This window comes from Rhinolophus sinicus, linkage group LG14, assembly GCF_036562045.2.
Source record: "Rhinolophus sinicus isolate RSC01 linkage group LG14, ASM3656204v1, whole genome shotgun sequence".
NCBI lineage: Eukaryota > Metazoa > Chordata > Mammalia > Chiroptera > Rhinolophidae > Rhinolophus > Rhinolophus sinicus.
Genome location: NC_133763.1, coordinates 47,652,038 through 47,672,334, shown reverse-complemented (window position 1 = coordinate 47,672,334; position 20,297 = coordinate 47,652,038). Strand labels below are relative to the sequence as shown.

Here is a 20,297-nt window from a genome sequence, read left to right as displayed (position 1 = left end):
ACACCACCTAATAAATGTGGGCATGAGCCAAGAGGCTTGGTCAATAACAAAGCTCGGTTTCAATTAGTCGGGCACCTGAGGAGAGTCCAAATATTAAGGGAATTATGGCCCCCGAGGTAACCACACAGGGGAACCACACATTTTTCCCCCCACAGAAGTAGCTAAGGTTACTTTTGATGACCACCCACCACCACGCAACACATTTTCTGGAACCTAAAATAAGTTCACCCCTGAGGAGACACAAAAAAAGTGAGCGTAACTGACAAGGTTTTGGGTTTTGTTTTTTTTTTTTTTTAATATATCTTTATTTCTCAAACTCAAAGCTTCATTTCATCAACTTCTAACACATCCTGCATTGACAAGTGATTTCTCTTGCATCGCATAAGAAGGTCAGTGACCATTACACCAAAGAAGAAACGTCACACATTTAGGCACCACTAATAAATTACTATCTCAAAGGCTGTGCAAATCTAGAGCAACAAAAAAGCTTCCAATTTAGTCTAATGAGTATCTTACTTTTTACCCATTGTCATTTGGAAATTAATGGATAAAAACTCTTAATTTTCCTAAAGCCGCTATTTTTTAATCCATTTAAAAAAAAAACACACATTTAACGATTTCCTCTTTAGTGGATCATCTTCTCACCTTCCTATGCAAACACACACATCAATTTGCACCAACTCTCACTAGCCCAGGCAAAACTCCAAGCATTTTCTTTTGTTGACATTTAACCTATCTTTTTTTTTAAGTGATAGCTAAAGATTTAAAACTGAACTCACAAAAAAAGCATTTTCTTTCCTGATCCTCACCTTGGATGTCTCCAAAAATAATCCTGAAAATTTGCCGGGTCTTTTTAAATATACCCCCCACCTCCCCATCCAACCCCCACCCACACACACACACACATTCACCTCCCTTGGTCCTCTGAATGTAATGGGCTGAATTGGAGTATGTTCCAGAGTCAGCTGGGACATTCATTCTGGTCTCTGCCAGATTAAGGATACGAATTTAACCTTGGCAATTGGAAGGGCTTTCACATTACAGAATTCTCTCAAAGGGTTCTCCCTGGTGTGGAGCCCCAGTCAGACACCCCAGAAGTAATAATGGCCATGATGAGCATCAGGGTCCCTTCTCACAACTGGATAACTATCATTTATTGTCTGGAAGGGGACATTTGAGCTCACAATCTAGCTGCACCCTAAAACAAGGCACCGGCACCAGGAAGTTAACTAGAAAGGAGGTATTCTGAAAGTTAGGACGTTGCTTTCGCAAAGTTAAGAAAGCATCGAGTTAAAATCCTCACCTACCATGAATGTAAGGGGTTCGGGCTAGCCTAGCAGAGACGCTGAAGAACAAGCAGATTTGGGGCTTTAGCAATTTGCTTATTAATGCATGATCACAAAAAAAAAAAAAACAAAAAGGAAAAAGGAAAAAAAAAAACCCCACAGGCTCATACACAGAGCTCACTAACTCAAATCCCCAGGGAAAAATCAAACTGGGGGAAAAACTTGAATGCCAAACCACATTTGTTACTATGTATCAGGAACCCAGCATCTCTCCTACTCCACTCATCCTGGGCCACACAACGCACATGCAGTCAGCAGAAAACCCTGATTTGAAGGTGTTAGGGAGACAGAGTTTAGTTATTGAGTGAGGATTAGCGTTTTACTGCCAAGGTAAGATTTAAGGGTGAGACTGAAGCTCGGGGCCAGGAATGCAGTGTGTACCCTTCTGCCAACACAAGGGGAAAGGGTACTTGCTTTAATCTCCCTGCTGCTCAACCTGCTTCTGAGAAGCAGGCTTGGCTAACAAGCTGCATACTTGCAGAAAGCATCAGAAAACTGTGCAGAACCCTGGAGCACAGGAGACTGCTTAAATGTACATTAGAACTTGCACTTGAACGTCAGTGCCCTTGGCCACTGCCAAGTTTCATGTTACTCAACACACAGAAAAGAGGAACCACCGGACTCAATGCAAGTTCACAGAGAGCCTGGTGCTTGTGTGAGCAGCGTGAAAGGCAAGTTTCAGCTAGAATTTCCAGACACCTGAAATTCAAGGTTACCTGGTCTATTCTGAGGCAGGCAAAAGGTTTGTGGAGTAAGTGGAGACACCACTAGACCAGGGTGGTGTTTCAAAAGCGCAGCTTTGGTTCAGTGCAGCTTTTTACCCTGGTGGTACCAGAACACACGTCGACTCTCCAACTCAAAAATAGCCGGGCTGAGCGAGCACTTCAGGCAGAGAGCAGGGATTCTAACAAGCTGGGCCACCATGCAAATGGCGTAAAGAACCATAGGGGGGGGGGGGGAAAATGTCTAGCAACTTCTGTGCTTCCATCCTCAAAGAACTAATACCAGATAGGGGGAAAAAAATAAGCAGAAAGAACTCCAAGGTCAAACTGGAAATTTAATTACTTGATGCGGACCTGATCCTATCTTCATTGGGAGCTTTATGACCCTGAACCCCAAGCTTTCTGGTAGGTGCAATGCTGACTTGATTTCTGTTAGCAAGTGCTTTCCTTGGCAGTTTCATCACATTTCAAAGCTTTGGTTCAACAGATCTGTCACTTTTGTGCAAACATGTTGCCATTGGACCACACGGGAGTCTTTTAAGGTCGCGGAAGACCACATCATTTTTAAAGTTGGGATTTGGTTCTTCCTTGCCCCCCCATTAACACTGAAGCAGCCCCCGACACACACCCATGTGGAACTGGCTTTGACTCAAAAGCCAATGAAATCAAATGTCACTGGCTCACAGGGAAACAGGAGCCAGTTACACTAAGTGGCTTCAATTTACCTATGACAGCACAACCTGGATACGCGCTAAGCCTTGGGGGTCAGTCATGCCCCATCTGTTCTGAAGAGGACCAAGATATCACACTGTAGCTAAAACCTGAAATGCAATCTTTAGAAAAAGGTAAACCACTCGTTTTCTATGAAGCATTTCTGCATTAAGGCACCTTCATTGCTTAAAGCAAGGAGAAAGCAATCACTCAGGGCTTGGGGGGTTTATGGCCACAGGAGAAATTTAAAATCAGGAGCCTGGGTTTGATTAAATCCCCCTTAAGAAACCAAGCTGGCTGGCAATATAGAGTTTCTCTGCCCTTGACACCCTAAAGTGATGCTTTCTAAGACAGCCCACAAAAAAGTTTCAAAACACAAAATCCCTTATTTAATCTAGTGGGACAGCCTAGGACTCTCCTGTTTACTAAGCTTGCTTTAGACTAGAGATTAACACTGTTTTTCTTCTAAAGTGCAGAATATAAACAAGTATGGTCAAATCTACCAGAATAAGGAAGATTCCTCTCCATTCACTCACTTCTTCCCTAAATACACTGGAATCCATCACTCCAAGGGGCCTCAGCACCACTGATGTACACACAGGCCTGAAGGGACGCTAACCCTCTACCTCACACACAGCTCGGGGGCAGCAGGTTCCATTCTAAAGCCATGTTAAGCACAGATCATTCCACAGGTCACTCAGCTCTACTGAAATTCCTGAATTCATTGGCTGTCAAGAAAAATAAAAAATAAAAAACCTGGAGGAGAAAATTGCTACTTTTGGGGGGAAAAAAAAACCACACACACACACACAAAAAATCAGCCAAAGTACTCCAGGAAAACAGCTTGCCGTACTTGGAATGGGACCAAAATGGGTTTCCAATTAAAACACGGGAAGACCCTCACACGTCAGTCACTGCCGTGACTCTAGACTCAGCACAATCCTTAGTCTTAGGAAGAACAAAATGAAAGTGATGAGCTGAAGAGGAAAAAAAGAAGTGTCATTCGATAAGAATTCCTTAAAGAAAAAAAAAAATTGAACATTCATGTTTCCTATTTACAATCACCCCCACCCCCACCCCCACCACAGTTCTATTTTAGCATTATATTCCACATTTTATTATTTTTTTTCAAGTTACATTTCAAGAAAAGGTCTGTTTTTTTTGTTTTTTTCTTTTCGTTGTTTTTTTTTTTTTTTTTTTTTTGGTGTGTGTGTGTATGTTTTCTCAGCAATAGCTCACACAATTCCTCATGATGGCACAGCATCTACACCATAAACCACTTGCGACCAGACCTCAATTCTCCAGCTACTGGCTTTGGTTTCCTGATGAAAGAAATCCTCAACTCTGCTGACAGGGAATAAACAAACATAAGCAATGTCGTCCCTTGAACAAAAGCTAAGTTGCAGGAGCAACCTCACGTTGACCACTTTCTGCCTGACTGAAATGGATGCGAGCAAACAGACTGTCAGCACAACTTCTGCGTAACTAAGGAGAATCCCAAGTGGGAGCCAACAGCACCGACTCCAGGCTCAAGGGAAGACGAAAAGCACGTCACTCCACACGCGCTGCCTGAGCGCTTTCCTAACCTCAACTCCTGCACAGAGCTCAAGGCCCCCTGGGCTGATGTTTGGGACATGACATGTTAGTGTCTACCTTGGAACGATGTGGGTAGGTCACACTTCCTATAGCATTTTCCCAAGGGGCACAGGACTAATGGGTCCCTTTAGGGTTGGCTCATGATATACTGTAGACCCATTCCAATGGGTGCACAAAGAAACAAAAAAGCAGAATCAGAGCTGAGTTCCCCTTTAAAAGCCACACAACACCTACATCTAGAAGGAGGCTCCCCTAGCTGAGAGCCCTTGCCCTAGTGGGGTCCCCACTGTGGAAGGAAACCCTCAGGTCTCAAGGTTAGTTACAGGGCAGCCAGGTAGGATACGGCTGGCTGTAGGTGACGGGGGGTTGGGCCACGTAGTAGTTGTTGAAATTGCCGTCACTGACGTACGGCGCTGGCTGGTAGTAACAGGTGACGTTGGTGGCACTGGGGATGATGTTTTGTTCTGCGAGCACACGCAGAGCCAGGAGGGAGATAAGGTTCAGGGTCTGCCTCCGCTCGTGCCCCATCAGGCACACGGTACTCTCGTTCACCACCCTGCGGAGGATCATGAGGTAATCGTACTTGCTCCTCTCTTCCTCGGCAAAGTGGTTCTGAAGGTAGGTCTCCAACTTCCTCTGCTGTTCCAGGATGTCCGGGAAGTCGATGAAGAACCTGGAGCACATGTAACGCTCCAGAGTTTTGATTTCTTCCTGGTCCGCGGGCCTGAAGTCCCGCACGAGGAGGTTGCTGTACTTGAGCAGCCCGCCGCCCCGAATCTCTTCGGGGTTCTTGGTGGCGATCAGTCTGTTCTGCAGGTGGTCGAAGGCTTCCTCGAAGTCCCCGTACACGCTCTCGCCGATCACTGTGGGGTGGAGGTGCTCGGAGATGGGGCTGCCGGAGCAGTCATAGAAAAAGAGCAGCGAGTCCAGGATGATCTGAAAAGAGTCCACGCTGAACTCAAACTGCCGCCGGATGGAGTCGACAAACTTCAGCTCCACGTTCCTCCCGTTCTTGTTGGAGAGGGAGATCAGGCTCCAGCGGTCAGTGTCCGTGCAGACCTTCACCAGCTTCTGCACGTAGGCCTCCTTCAGAGTCACCGGGCTGATTTTCAGCTTGCTCACCCCCTCCGGCAGGAAGTTCAGGAGGGAGCACAGAACCACATCTCGGACCAGCTGAAATTCTACCTCGGTGGGAAGAGCCACGTGAAAGATCAGATCCAGGTCTTTGCAACCCAAGCCGTTGTCTTTGACCAAGACGTGGCCGGCGGCAGAGCCGTTCAGCCGGACATCCTGCACGTTGATGCCGGCCTCCTCCAGCCGGCTGCGGACGGTCTGGACGATGTCCTTCAGGGTTATCTCCAAGGTTGGAAAGTTGCCTCGCCCGTGGATGGGGACGACGTCGGTCAGGACATCATGCAGCCGGCTGACCTGGTCCCAGTTGAGCACGCTGAAGGACGTGCAGTCCCCGGTCCTGCTTCTCTCCTCTGCCATCTTGGCGGATGTTCTTGCCAGGGACACTGAAAGTGAGGGGGCAAGAAGCAGAGTTAGGATTCACCTTTACAAGGCCAAGCAGCTTGAGGGACTCAGAGAAGAGGCGGATTCTTCTCTGCACAGTTTCCTGTAAACCGGCCATAAATGGCACCTACTGCTGGGTGTTGCTGGGAGGCTTAAATGAGTTAAATACGTCAAGAATAGTGCCGGCAGGAAGTAAGGACAAAATACACAAAGTCACCCTCAACTGAAAATTGGATAACTTCCTGACTTTGTTTTATGTGCGTTTGTCTACTTGTTTTGTTTGCGTGAGGCAGGGGGATGGAGTGTGCACGTTTGTGTGAAGGGACGCAAACTTATTACACTCAATACAACATTACTCAGTAGAGGGCCTACAGGGTTTGCTAATTTCCTTTGTTTTCTATGGAAATGACCCTCTCCTGCTGTTGGTTTCCTAACTGCACCTTCAACCCGTTGATAGCTTTGCCACAACACCCACACACAGAACACAGGAACCACAAGAAAAGACTTCCCTCACTCCACGCATAGATGAATTCTCAACTCTGGGCTACAACCACCCCAGTTCAGTCCTGCTGGAACCAAGTACCCTGAAGTCCTGTTAGCAAGAACCCCATGTCTTTTTCCTTCACGGGGCAGTCTACCCTGTAACAAGCACTTGGTATGCGGGGTAGGACCAAGGAGCTGTTTGAAGGACCGACCGAATTCCTGGCTCACAAAGGGTTAGGTCAGCTATGTAGTGGAACAGCCCTGCCCAGCAACGGGGCCCCACACAGCATGTGGGAAACATCCGCAGGCATGTTTGACCTTTCAACTGTGTTTTGAAATAGTACCTGATACTACCTAAGGAGAAGCAAGCTGGCACGCAGAACTAGGAGGAAAACATCACCTCTTGTACTTCACCTGCTAGAGCCACAAAGTTACCAAAGTAATTTTCAACCCAGCTATACTTTTCAGAAAACAAAACGCAAGCCATTCCTGGAAATCCTAATATATAAAAGCAGATGGTGATACATTAGAGAGTCAAGGTGTCTATGGATCCACAGGGGTCAAATATTAGCTAGTTAGAGGTAAGACCGAAACAAAAGGTCCAAGGTGCTGCCGTCAGACTTCACTGCAAGGAAATAGTCTCCTCACCCCCTTCACCTTTCTGACTTGCTGGACACACAAAATGACAGCCCAATGACTTCTGAGGTTTCAGTTTGGAAGTGGCTGCTTTTGAATGCACGTCCAGCATATGGTGTCCTGGGGTTCCAACTTGGATTTTCAGTCTTGCCTTGGTGTCAGGCTGGGCCCTTGTCTTATCTATAGCGCTCTGCTTGTCAGCGTCAGGACGCCACTGGATGCAATGAGATGTGAGTTCCAGGAGCCATTAAGAAGGTGGGTGAGAACACAGCGCATCAATACAAGGCAGTGTGTAGTAGACAGAAAGTGCAATAGGAAGGTAGGAGGAAGCAGTGTCCTCTGATTGGGGTGAGCACAAAGGCACAAAGACTTCACTTATGGAGAGGGGACACAAGCCGACTGAAAGGCAACACGATCTCTCGGCGGGAATTGAGGGGCAGAGACAGCATGCAGCCAAGGTCTGACCATCGTGCCCCTCTCAAGCCAGTCACAGGCTCCTACCAGCATGTCGGTTCATTAAAGAACTGAACCTGCTTGGCTGGCAATGGGAAGGTTGGGTTCCAGGAAGACCAGTCCAGGAATAAACGTTCATCTGCTTGCTACAGAAAAATAGTTGCCAGGGGGAAGATAAAAGCTTCCCTTCAAACCTGTTTGGACAATGTTAGAAAGCCCTAGGCTACCTAGCTCATCCTACCAAAGCACTCCTGAACTCAGGACGCCAGGCAGAATTCGTGATGAAATACTTAGTGTTTATTGTGGCTGGTATTTGGCTTCGAGTCAGATTGGGGACCGTCGAGCTTTCTTTTTACTGCGTTCTGTGGACACTTGGTTCTTTGTGGCCCCTTTTATGGTGAGAATACAGTACACTCGTGTCTATTATATAGGGCACGACACAAGGACATTCAAAGGATTACAGAAAGGTATGGCTGTAGTTTTTTTTTTTTTTTTGAGCCACTGTTAAACTATGATTTGGAGACATGGATTTGGGTCAGGCATGTTGACCTACCTATAAAAATACACCTTGCTTTTGCCCTGTGTATTCCTTGTGACTGAGCTTCCAAGGCTCACGTTTCTGATACAGGCAGAAGACGTCACAGCAAATGGGGGGTGCGGGGGACAATTCAATCTGTACTTGGACTACAAGGAACAATTAACTTTAAGAAAATCTCCAGGGAAAACCTCAATAGTGTTGCAGAGGAGAAGAACTGGAGGAATGACTTTTGACTCATTCCTTTCTTTTTAAGGAATTGATTTAAAAAAGAACTGGTCTAGCGTTCAGTCAGGATTATTCCCACCTTAGAACAGTGGTTCTTAGAGCAGTGAGGATCCGAGATGAAAGTTATCACTGCTTCTCTGGTAGGGCGGAGAGGAAGTACACAGGCGTGAGGATTTCCCTATATTTTTAAATCTCTGAACTTGGAGTAGATTCAAAGTTAGAATCTGGTTTAGACTGAGAATTTGTAAGGGTCCCATCAGAGGAGGGGCAGAAATAGCCAGAAAACTTACGAAAACTAGGAATGATGTATATTAGCCCTGTAAGAGATAGTATGAAGTCATACTAAATTGAAGCAGTGCCGTATTGGCACAAAAAGCAGACAAATTGATGGAACAGAATTTTTAAAACCGAGGAATAAAATCTAATACATAAGGGGATTAAGTATACACTAAAGGAGACGTTTCATGATAGTAAAGGGAAAAAATGGAGATATCTGGATTTTAAAAACTGAATCACTAAAAGTGGCTCCTTGTCTTCTGCCAAACTAAGATCTAGATGGATGATTGAAAGACTGACGTGTAAAAGATGAAACCCTAAGAGTATTAGTAAAAAACATGGAATTTATGTACACTTACATAGAGAAGGTAGTCAGTCCTTTCTAAACCACATAAAACATAAAAGTTACTGAAAAATCGATACTTTTGCCTTCATAAAAATTAAAATATCTACATGGTAAAAAAAAACGACATAAAGAAATGAGAAGACAAAGGAAAACATATGTAATATGAGGCAAAGTGCTCACTGTCATAATGAACAATGAGCTCCCACAGGTCTGAAAACTAGAACCCAATAAAAGAAGGGTCAGAGGATGGCAACAGTGGTTCAGCTGCATAACACAGTCAACCTTCCTTAAGGGATGGGCAAATGAAAACTTCCAGCTATTCTTTGACCTCTCAGATGGGAACGCTCCACAAGCAGTCACCTGGGGTACACTGCCCATGGGTTCTCTCTGGAGAACCACGTGGCACTCTCAATTCTCAGTGGACGTACCGTTGGACATAGCACTTTTACTTCTAGGACATCGACTGTGGATTTTATCCTACGGGTGTACTTGCAAGTATCAGAGAATTATTTATAAAGCTACAAGTAGTCATCAGGAGATGGATAAATGACGCGATGCGTGTATATGGCAGCATACAGATGAATGCAGTTGTCCAAAAGAATGGTGGCAGCTCCATGTGTACCAACGTGAGATGCCCAACATTTATTAACAGAAAAGCAAGTGCAAAACTGTGTAAAAGCATGAGTCTATGCTTGGACAATTATGAACACGTCTGGGCACATACACAGTAGTTCAACCTACACCAGATATCACATCTAGGTTGGGAGACAGAAGACAAATTTATTTTATCCCCTTTGGAAGTTAGAACCTATACATATGTTAGTTGAAAGGAGTTAAAATTTTATGAGTCGTGTTCTAACAGCTTTCCCCTAGAAGCCTTCTACTTGTTGGCTACCTTATGTAATTCGTTCATTTCCTTTCCTATCCTTCCCCACAATCCCCATATCCATGTGCCCAACTTAAAAACACTTAGAAGCTTCTCCTCTAAGCCTTAAACTGACTCTGGGTGGTGAACACACAATGTGATATATAGATGATGTATTACAGAATTGTACCCTTGAAACCTATGTAACTTTACTAACCATTGTCGCCGCCAGTAAAGTTTAATTTTAAAAAAAGCCTGAAGAATTTAAGCAGAAGTGAAAATGGATGGCGAAACCCATAAAATCCTCTCCCACCTCTTCCCTTAGGTGGTTGAGGGAATGAGAGCCACACACTGGGCCTGTTTCGTTTTTTTCCCCTGAAAAATGAAGGTGCCGATGTGTGTGTCAAAGCAAATGAAAGCGCGTATCGTATGAGCCACCTCACATCAATTCCCATTCCGTTCTCACAAGCACTCTGAAGGGGCTACAACTGTCCCCTTTTCACAAATTAAGGAAGAAGGATCAAGATTAAGTGAGTTGACCTCAGTCCCTCAACTCCGCAGTCAGTGTTCTGAATCTTGGAACTGGCGACAACTTCCACCAGTTCTCCCTGCTACTAAAGTGATCTTTTCTAAAATAAGGGATGCTACTGGTCCTACCCAAAAAGGGAAAAAGCAACCTTCTGGGAGCCACGTACCTGTGGTACCTTATCTGCCCCCGCCCCCCACCATTCACACTGTGCCAGCAAAGCTTCAATCATCCTCCACTGCCTGCTGTAGTGTGGACTCCAGGTGAGCAAAGGACAGTAAGTGGTCACCTTCAAGGACACCAAGGTGGCTTAGAGGTGCCCCTCAAAGAGGGGCCAGAGAAGACAATTCACTGGCCATTGTCACCGTCGGGGATGTCCCATTTCTCAGTGGGGCTGCATACCAGCTGTGTCATCACATAAACATACTAATCCTACCCACATCCTTTCCCCACAGGGTTAATTCTTCTTCTTCGGACACTCAGGTAGGTACCGAGAGATGGGGCTCTTTGTGTGGCCACAGCCACGGTCAGGGGACACCAAATGTGACGGGGTGTTTAGCCAAGTACCCTACTAGGAGCCTCGAAACCCCATCTGACAACATCCCGAATAGGCAGCGAGACAGGGGGCTGTAAGGGCTTCCTCTGGATAAACCCATTTGACTCTTCCAACAACCCTCCTCAGGGAGATATGGTGACACCTCCTTTATAGATGAGAAAACAGGGAACCAAGAGGACCTCCAGGGATGCACCACTGGGAAGTGGCAGAAATGGGATGTAAGAGGCTCCTGGAGGTGGATGCGCAGGTGTGATGTTGGGGAGCGGGGAGGGCGCTGAAGACAAGGTACTTGCTCAGGCAGGTGTAGGACGCGGATGGCAGTAAGAGGAAGGAAAGGGGGGGGATGTGAAGGTTTTTATAAGCTGGAGGGAAAGAAGTTGGCCAGACGGGCTAAGGCTCCCCGAGTGGGGAAAGGCCAGAAGGCAGGAGATGCAGGCAAGGCAGAAAGAAGCATGTAGAACTAAACTATCTAACAACTGTCAGTACACAAATGCTCTCCTTCAAAACTATCACGGATTTGGGGGGTGCAGGCTGCCTGGCAGAGCCACCAGCACTGAAGACAATTAAGTAGAAAAACACTAATAGTTTTCCTAATGTTTGTTTTAAAGGAACAATGGCTGGGAGACAAGGCCTAGGGTCCTCTCCTGAGGGAGCTCCAAGTTGCAGGGTGAGGTTGCAAGGCTGTGGCGATTTTAGAGAAATCCCATCCGGAAGGAAGAGAGAATCCAGGAGTGAAAGGAGCTGGGACAGTCAGCTTGCTGGACCAGCATTAAGAGGGGGAACAAATGGCACAAGAGGGAGATTTTAGGAACGGGCTGATCTTTATCTGGGCAACTAAGGCACACGGTTCTGTTCAGAGAATAAAGGAACAACTGTTAGGGTTCACTCTGATGGCTGGAAGGTCAGGAGTGTCCATCTATTGATAAAGCAAAAGAACGGGACACGTCCTGCAGACAAGGGGGCCACTTTATCAGGTCCAGGAAACTGGTAACCCAACTGGAGCTGTAGAGAGAAGGTAGGTACATTTGCAAGAAGCGACCAGGACCCGGCGGGCTAGCGCAGGAAGGAGAGCCGGAATAGAACTGGAAATACAAACAGCCCGGCACAGACAGACCCATCCGTGCATGTGGAACCCGGGGACCAGACACCTGCCACTTTTCCCACCTGCATCCAGTTTGACCCTTGACATGCCTTTGTCCTTGAGAAAAGAGCCAGGCGCTTTAAATGACCATGGGCTTGATATACACAGCAGCAGATAAGTGGGCCGAAAGGAGGAAAACCAAGGTCAAGGTGGAGTTAGCCTTCTGAAGAGAAATCCTCCCTTACTCCTTGAATTCCTAGAGGGGTGATGGCTTGAAGTTATCTAGGACCAGGGGCAGCCTGAGGAAGCCTTTTGTCTGCTGGCTGCCAGCCCCCTCACCAGGGCCTAGGCCCCACCACGAGGGCAGCGGCGACATTCTGGGGACTTCTCCACTGCCCCCAAACACATTAAAAAGTCACTGATAACTGAGGCACACACGTGTGTTTATTACACATGGAATAAAAGTTCAGACTAGTAGACGGCCCAAAGCAATAGAACCAGATAAAATAATGCCTCGTTTTTTAAAAGGACAAGGTAAGGTACTGTATTTCCTTTTCCCAAGAAGTGACATTTACAGTTCCCCACGCAAACACCCACAAACACATTCTACCTCTACTCAAACAAACAGCGGTCGCATGCCACAAAGCTGTGCCCAGAGAAAACATTTCTAAGTCAGTGACACAACAAAGCCCCCGCAGAGGGTCTTTTCTCACTCTGCGCTCTTGACCACATTCGGCTCTCCATCTATTTTTCTCAGGTTTATCAGCATCCTCTCAGCCATTTAACACGGATGTTGACCGGAGCCAAAAAACTTGGTTGGATTCCCACAGCCCCTGGGATGCTTCTCAAGGAAGAGGGGGGTCCCTGGCCAAAGCTGGACCTGTGCTGCCTCAATTTGCCCCAGGCATTTTGAGTTTGAGGGCCCCCCCCCATGCTCTCCCTTCCCACTGATGTCAACATACGGTCTGAACGGTTATCACTGAGTGGGCTGTCCACAGACACCCGCCCCAAGAAGACTCCAAACAGAAAGCTCATCCCGTCTTTCAAAATAGGAGGCGTCAGCAAGTGTGGCTGGAGAGATAACACTGGGGCTACACAACAGCATGACACAGAATCAAAACACTGGCCCACACAGCATAACAGGGACACCACAAAAGTTTTCAAGTGCTTACATGACAGGAATATGCTGAAACCATCGCAAATGTCAATATTAACAAGGTCAAAACAGTCATCTTTAGACGGAAGTTAAGCAGAGGAGCCTTAATTCCACCCCCCCAAGGGGTCAGCATTGTTAAGTGCCAACTACACAACTTGAACAGGAAATAATCCTCGTTGGTACTGGGTGCCCCACTCCCTCCTACCAAATGCCTCTTTCTAAATCAGAGATGTTACTAGTCTGAACTCATTCAAAGAGACCTCCAGAGCCGGCCCTACTATTTCAGAGACTGAGTGGACTGGGAAAGACAACATGGGTCCTAGGAGGAGACCGCTTCCTGCAAGGAAGACTAAGGTTACATACCATCCACAGGGTTTAAGGGCTGACGGCCTCCAGGTTTTCCCACGGGTTGCTTCCACAGGCTCCTTTACCACTGAACTCTCCTGCTTACAGCTTCTGCACACTTGTGTGCTGTCCAGATGAGGGCCTCAGTCTACTAAGTCCTGCCTCATCACGGGAAGCATCCCTGGGCCTTCTCAGGAAAGGCACAACAACTCTTAGCTGCTCCAAAGCAGCATTTCTCATCCTTGAGACACACACACACACACACACACACACACACACACTCACTCACACATGTCTAAGCCTGGCCTCCACTTCAGTGAGGACGCTAAGTACGCAGCCAGTTCCATCCAGGCTTTCATTCTGCACAGACGCTGCGGAGTTAACATTTGTGGAGCAGGTACCTGACCTCCAGGTCTGAGCACGGCAGCAGCCTGAGTGAAACACCACCAGGCTGGTCCCTCGGGCTGGAGGGGTGGGATTCAAGTGAAGGGGCAGAACTATAGGATGGCACCTGTCTGCACCCAGTGCGCCTGAGGTGGCCGAGCCACCTGGTCTGCGGTGTTCCCACACGTGTGGTGCCATGCGAGCCCTGACTGTGGCTCACTAAGAGGATTATCATGAAATCAGCAGGGACCACGCCACGTGCGGTCACTAGCCATCTCAGGTACATCTTACTCCAAAGTGATTTCCCTCTTGCCTTTTCATATTTTGCTTGTCAATACATTGTAATTATTGAAAATGGTTGGACTCCTTGTCATCTGCCAGATTTAATCTACCATTTTTTGAAATTCTATCACCTTATGCTGATTCTCTACGAAACTGTAACAAAACAAAAACATGCAAGGGATCAGACATCAAACGTCCTGTTGTTCCAGGGTCAGGTCTGACTCACAGCGTGAATGGTTATCAGGAAGTCGGCCACGGTGACTGAATTTCCTTTCACTCCTTCAAATATCTGAGTGCCTACTATGCACCCAGTGCTGTTATGAGCTTAGGGGCCATCGGAAAGCAAGAGACAAAGATCTCTGCCCCTGCAGAGTTTATACCCCAGCCGACACTCCTCTTCCATAACTTGTGCAGTTAACACCTGCCTCCCACACACGGAGAATCGAATGTGTGAGTCAAACACTTTTATTGATGGTCAGACCCGCGCTGCCCTGTCACGTCCCCAAGCCTCACGTGGCTGTAAGCACTAGAAATACAGCAAGTCCAAATCGAGATGTTCTGTGCATGCAAGATATCTGCTGGGTTTAGAGGACTTGGTACGAGGAAAAATAAAAAATTTTATATGGATTACAAATTAAAATATTTACTATGATGGGTTAAATTAATAAAATTATTTTCACCTGTTCATGTTTTAATGCGACTACAAGAAACTTAAATGTGACTCTCCTGTTTTCATTGGAGCGTTCTGGGCTACTGTCCTTATGACAATGAGGAAACTGACGCCTGAAGAGGTAAAGGTGCTTCTAGGGCCAGAACCCAGGTGTCGTGACAGCCAAGGCAGCCTCGGAGCAGGGAAGAGGTAGAGAGAAAGGGCCTGGGCCCCGAGACAGCAGCACAGCTGCTGCCCAGCCCCACCACCCGAGGCTTAGCACCCACCCCAGCTCTGCCGCTGCGCCAGGGTCCTTCCTGCACAGTGCAGCTGCCTCACAGCCACTCTACGGGAATGCCAGGACTGGCCAAGAGCACGCAGAGTTGGCTGGCTACCGTGGTCCTAATGCCCACTGCTTCACTATCGTAAGCACAGGTCAGGGACAAATAAACAGGATGTGTTTGGGAGTAAGGGGTGGCCAGCCAGGGGAGGTGCAGGGCTGCCCTTCTCCCATCTTCCTAAGGGCTAAGCACAGTCAGAGAAGCTCATGGCGACATGATGAGGTGGAACAGTGGACGATCCGTGGAAAACTCTCTTCTCAAAAAGTGTTTATAGGGAGCTAACATGGAGACAGGAGGGGACTTTCTGTGCTCATCCAATTGAAGACAAAATTTGAAGAAAAAGAAACAACAACCTAGAAAACAAGGCAGAACTGTACAGAAGTACTGTAGAGGCGGGGTACGGGATATGGGGGTCCTCAGACAGGGTACGATCACAAGCCCCTGAGAAGGGACCGAAAATGGACTGAAGGATGGTACGGAAGGAATGGCATTAATTTGTTCAAATATTTGAGTAGGTGTTCTGTGAGGCACGGCAGGGCAGTTGGGAAGACTCCTCCACAAGACGTCAAGAATAAACAGAAGGTCAGAAAGGTACAGGTCCTGCTAAGACGCTCAGCCTCTCAGCCTCTCGGGGGTTGGCAGTTCCCCTGAGTTGTGAAGCTGGTGTTCCAGGCACTGAGGACTAGGATTGGCCAGGGGCGGGGACAGGAGCTGGTTACTGCTCTCATCGAGTTGCTGTCTGTAGGGCCCTAACCAGGTCAGTGATGGCATGGGAAACAAAAAATTAAAAAGACAGAGAATCAGCAGAACTGGCCACCGCTGTGAGCCTGTGGTGAGAGAGAGGCTGAGCGAGCCCTGCCAGGCGGGTGTTGGGGGATGGGCAGCACAGGAGGCACTTGCAGGAAGCAGGTCAACAGCTTAAGGGGTTTCAGCTGCTGGCCAATTAGTGGCCACTGGCCCTCAGCTCCAAAGAAACACCCCGGAGGCCCCCATTTAGAGAAAGGCCCAGAAGCCACCCTGCCTTGTAGGCTAGGAGCTTTTGCTCCAAAAGGCTCCAGCCCCCTGGCCCACCAGGAAGACACCTATTTAAAGCAGCCCCCCTCTTTGAGAGGGATGGCAGGCAGATGCCAGCAACCAGGTATCCAGTTACCAGGAGCACCTTCTGCGCGGCAGGCCCTGCTCTAGGTGCTGGGGGTTCCGTAGTGAGCACAGATCCCTGCCTTCCTGGGGCTCACATGCCGGTGGCTAAGACGGGCAAGAGAAAACTGAGAGCCTGAAGGACAGTGAGAGGCTGAGCCAGCTCCAGAGCATGCCCACTGGCCTTTGCACACACCATCCCCTTTTCCCCTCAGCACAAGGCCACCTAGGAAGCACTGAACTACTGACCAGCTCCATCACTTACCTAAGAAACACTTTAGGCAGTTTAGTGACCAAGACCCCAAAAGGCTCCAAGACTGAAAACACCCTGCAAACAGCCTACACAGAGAGTTGCTGACCATCAGCCATTGTTTATTAGTTTTCTCCTGTTGTCCCAAGAAGTTCTGCAAACAAGGCTAGGACAGGCTATGGGGTCTGGCTGTACAAAATCTATTCATTTTAAACAACTCCTAAGGCTATTTCTTACACAGCTGGGTTATACAAAGATGTTTCCTCTACACCATTTAAATTCCAAATAGAAGCTTCCAAATCGTGCAAGTCATGGAAGGATAAAAAAGTCTGAGCCCAGAAGTCCTGGAAGCATCTCAAGAGGTCAACACCAGTGCTGTACCCAAGTGGCCTGAACACTCTTTAAACACAGAGGTGCCTGCTCCCCCGTAATACAGCTTATGCCAATCTAACATGCCCCAGGCAAAACACCAAGCTGGCAGAACGCACTTTTCTATATTGCCTTGTTCACCTCTGTGACTATGCACACACAAAATAATGAACCTTATCAAACCAGAGGAGTAATGTTTTATTCCAAGTAACACCTCAGACTCTGCACTACCTGTCCTTCACACACACCCCTACAAAGCAACAGATACAGTCCAGTATGAGACCACGAAACCCAAAGACAACCCAAGTTTAACTCACAAAACCAGTCTTGGCTTCCCCAACTTCTTTCAGTAACACAAAGAAAGGTTTACCGCCTCCTCTCAAGGCTTTGGATTGTCATTCTTAACTGACCCCTTGCACACAATACATCAAAGATGAAAACCAGGTACTACTTACTTGGGCAGTTACACAAAGGTCATTTTCTCAATTTGTATCCAGTGTGTCTGGTTACTGGCACCAGGAGAACAAGGGCAGTACAGTCCCCGCTCAGTTATCTTTATTGCCAGGCAGTTCCCTGAACTTTCAAAAGCAAGAGGACCTCTCTGTACCCTGGAGCACAATCTGCTCCAGCCTTGAACACTGGGGATGGAGGCTGAGAGGGGCACTCTCAGGAGATGCGAGGCGAGAGCGGCTACAAGTCAGGATGGGATTGGGCGCTGCTCCTCTGTACTCACAGGATGGCAGAGGAACTAAGTAGGGGGGCCTCAGGAGCTCAGCTAAATCACTTTCACGTTGCTGACAAACAAGCCAAGGGCCCCACCTGTCCCTCCAGAGCTGCCCCAACTTAAGCTCTGGCTACAAGGTCGGTATTGTGGAAAAAACTCGACATCAAGTGTGGGTATTAGCTCTCTGTACACACACTGACGTCCCTGATGAAATCAGGGACCTCTGTTTTGGGTAACGATTTAGAAACCTGGCAGACAAAAAGGATATTCTGGGACTCTCCCCACAGCTACCTGAACCAATTCTATACAACATACACCCCAACTTTCTTTCTAAAAACCCCTTATTGAGAATAAACGTATTCTAAAGATACGAGTATACCTTAGGACATAAAGTTTCAGTTATCTCAAGTAAAAGCTTGACTCCAAAGATACTAAGTTTTCCATCTTCACAAACAACAGCAAAGGACAGAATTCCTGCTGGAACAGCTCAGACTGCTTCCCTGAAAGCGAAGAGAAAAGTCAGCATTCTCCAGACCCCACCCCAACCCCTTGACACGGGCCGGGTCTCAGGTGCGGGTCTGGCCCTGCCAATAGTACTTCTGGGGATTTAAGACTCAGCAGAATTCTTGGTAAAGGGTTCCTCCCACCCTCACCTTGCTTCCTTGCCAAATCACACACGTTGAATGGTTAGTGTACCCAACAATGGCCCCTCTCATTCCGGTCTTGGAGGGCAGCTGGGCCAAGCCATGAGTCTACTTCAGGAGGATTTAATCGCCTTAACTTCATTTCCTGGGGAGGTTCAGGTTCCTGACCCACCTACCAAATATCCCGAATACCAACTGCCACAATACAAATGATTACATAGTCTTCATAAACCCTCACAGGGTAGGTGCACTTTAAGCGCTCAGTTAGTGGTTTGTAAGTGACAATGCCATTAAAAAAAAAACCACAAGTTAAAAAGGCAGCAGGTCCCTACTTAAGGATTTGGGCAGCCCTTGCAGAAAGCCGAGCTCTGGACCCACAGGAGAGGGGAAGGGGACTCAGCTGACCCCTCCCTCGGGGTCCAGCCAGGACAGTCGCTTCTAGTGAACAGCATGGGTCAACTCTCCTTCTCCAGAAAAAGTCGCCAGGCGTTTTTCCAAAGAACCCCGCTAACTTGGAGGAAGCGCAGTTTTTTTGTTTGTTTTTTTGTTTTTTATCGCCCGCCGGCGTTCTGTGTTTAGGTGTCCAGGCTGTCAGTTTGTGCCCGTCAGGTTCTTCGCCCTCCTCCGACTCTTGTCCCACCTTAGGGATCGGGGCTGCGACACCTCCCGGGGCCGCGGCGCCTCGGAGCCACCCACGGCACCGCTAGCCGAGCCAACTGACTGTCATGGCTTTGCGTCTACCCGGTAAACAAGTTTCATTTCTCAAAGGGGAGGGACCAGGTCGCAGACACCGTATTCCCGAGAAGTTGCCGAGAGAAGCGCAGCGCACAAGCCACTCGCTGGGATCACTTGGCTGCTCACGGTGTCCCCAGTCTGGGGCGAGTCCAAGAAAGTTAGGGATCTCTGCCCTCTCCTCGAAACCCCGGCCCTAGCGCCCTCTCCTCCCCGTCCTGATACCAGCCCCTGACCGCTGCCCCTGCAACTGCGCCTCCCGAAACCGCCGCAGCGAATTCGCGGGCGGGCCAGGCTGGGAGCGCGGGTGGGAGCGCAGGTGCGAGCCCGAGACACCGCAGGGAAGGGAGGGGAGCGGGGCGCCGGCGGACACCTGGCAGGAGCCCAATGTCCCCATCACGCACTCTGCGGCCGCCCCGCCGCCCCGGGAACGCGCGGAACAGGAACTCGCTGAAGTTTGCCAAACCCCGGCCGAAGTCTCTGGAAAGTTGCAGCTCCCTCTCGGAGCGCCTTCTGGCCCACGGGGGCAGGGAGTGGAGGGGGAGCTGTCGTCGCGGGAGCTTCAGGGGAAGGGAGTACCGGGTCCCGGCACCTGTCCCCACCTCCCCTCCCGCCCCCGCGTCCCCACCGGGCTCGGCTAGGACCTGAGCTCAGCTCGCCTGGGACAGACCCCCGAGGGCAGGGTACGTGGTTCTCTGGGGCGGCCGAATCCTCGCACCTGTGCGACAGGGGGCCCTGGACTCACCTGGGTGGCGGAAAAGGAGGCGACAGCGGCAGGTCCTTGGCGTGGGCAGCCCCAGCTGGAGCGGCGCGGTCACTGCAGCCCCCAGGCAGCGGCACTGAGTGAGCCGCCTGCCGCCGCCCCCTTCGCTCTTATACCCGCAGACACGCCTCCACCCGCCGCCCCCGCCCCGGCCCCCGCCCCCTGAGCCTGCCTCCCGGGGCAGGGAGGCGAGGGGAGGAGCCAGCGCCCACGGGATCCCTCCGCCTGGGCGCTGACGGCGAGGGTCCGGCGAAAGGTGCCCTCTGATTGGCTCCTCGGGTGAATGGTTGCCGAGAGACGAGTAAATCTCCGGCGTCAGGAAGGGGCGGGGGTGCCAAGGGAGGTAGCACCGCGCAGGCGCCATAGGGAGGGGGTGGGTCGGCACCCCCTTAACTTGGGAGTTAGCGGGCCTCCCTTACTTTATGCTTTGCCCCGCGCCCTTCTCTGCCGTTCCCGTCCCGTAACTGTTCCCATCTCTGTCCAGCTTCCCCGTAGGCCTGTGTTTCTTCTGCTTCTCTGGGAAGTTTCTGGTTAGTTCTCTCCAGGACTGGAGAGTGAAACCCCCACGCCAACCTCCGGTGTGTGTTTTGAAATAGGAAAAAACTGGCTTCTGAGCCGGGGAACTTTCTTGATTCCCCAAGCAAAT

The 20,297-nt window shown here is 49.0% G+C and overlaps 1 protein-coding gene across 2 annotated transcripts; it reads right to left on the bottom strand.

Moving 5' to 3' along the window:
• Window positions 1-275: 275 nt before the first annotated feature.
• TENT5C (terminal nucleotidyltransferase 5C) lies at window positions 276-19,752 on the bottom strand. Of its 2 annotated transcripts, XM_074318378.1 has the most exons (3): window positions 19,634-19,735; window positions 17,892-18,012; window positions 3,893-5,892 (listed from the first exon to the last, which is right to left on the bottom strand). In XM_074318378.1, the coding sequence occupies exon 3, from the start codon at window positions 5,864-5,866 to the stop codon at window positions 4,691-4,693; it is 1,176 nt and encodes a 391-aa protein (XP_074174479.1). In that variant the 5' UTR covers window positions 5,867-5,892; window positions 17,892-18,012; window positions 19,634-19,735; the 3' UTR covers window positions 3,893-4,690. The 2 variants fall into 2 exon arrangements, with proteins under 2 accessions (XP_019586161.1, XP_074174479.1); XM_019730602.2 differs by lacking the exon at window positions 17,892-18,012 and having other exon boundaries at window positions 276-5,892; window positions 19,634-19,752.
• Between the last annotated feature and the right edge of the window lie 545 nt (window positions 19,753-20,297).

Excerpts from the sequence above, each read along its gene's own strand:
- TENT5C (XM_019730602.2), bottom strand. The coding sequence starts at position 5,866 with ATGGCAGAGGAGAGAAGCAGGACCGGGGACTGCACGTCCTTCAGCGTG.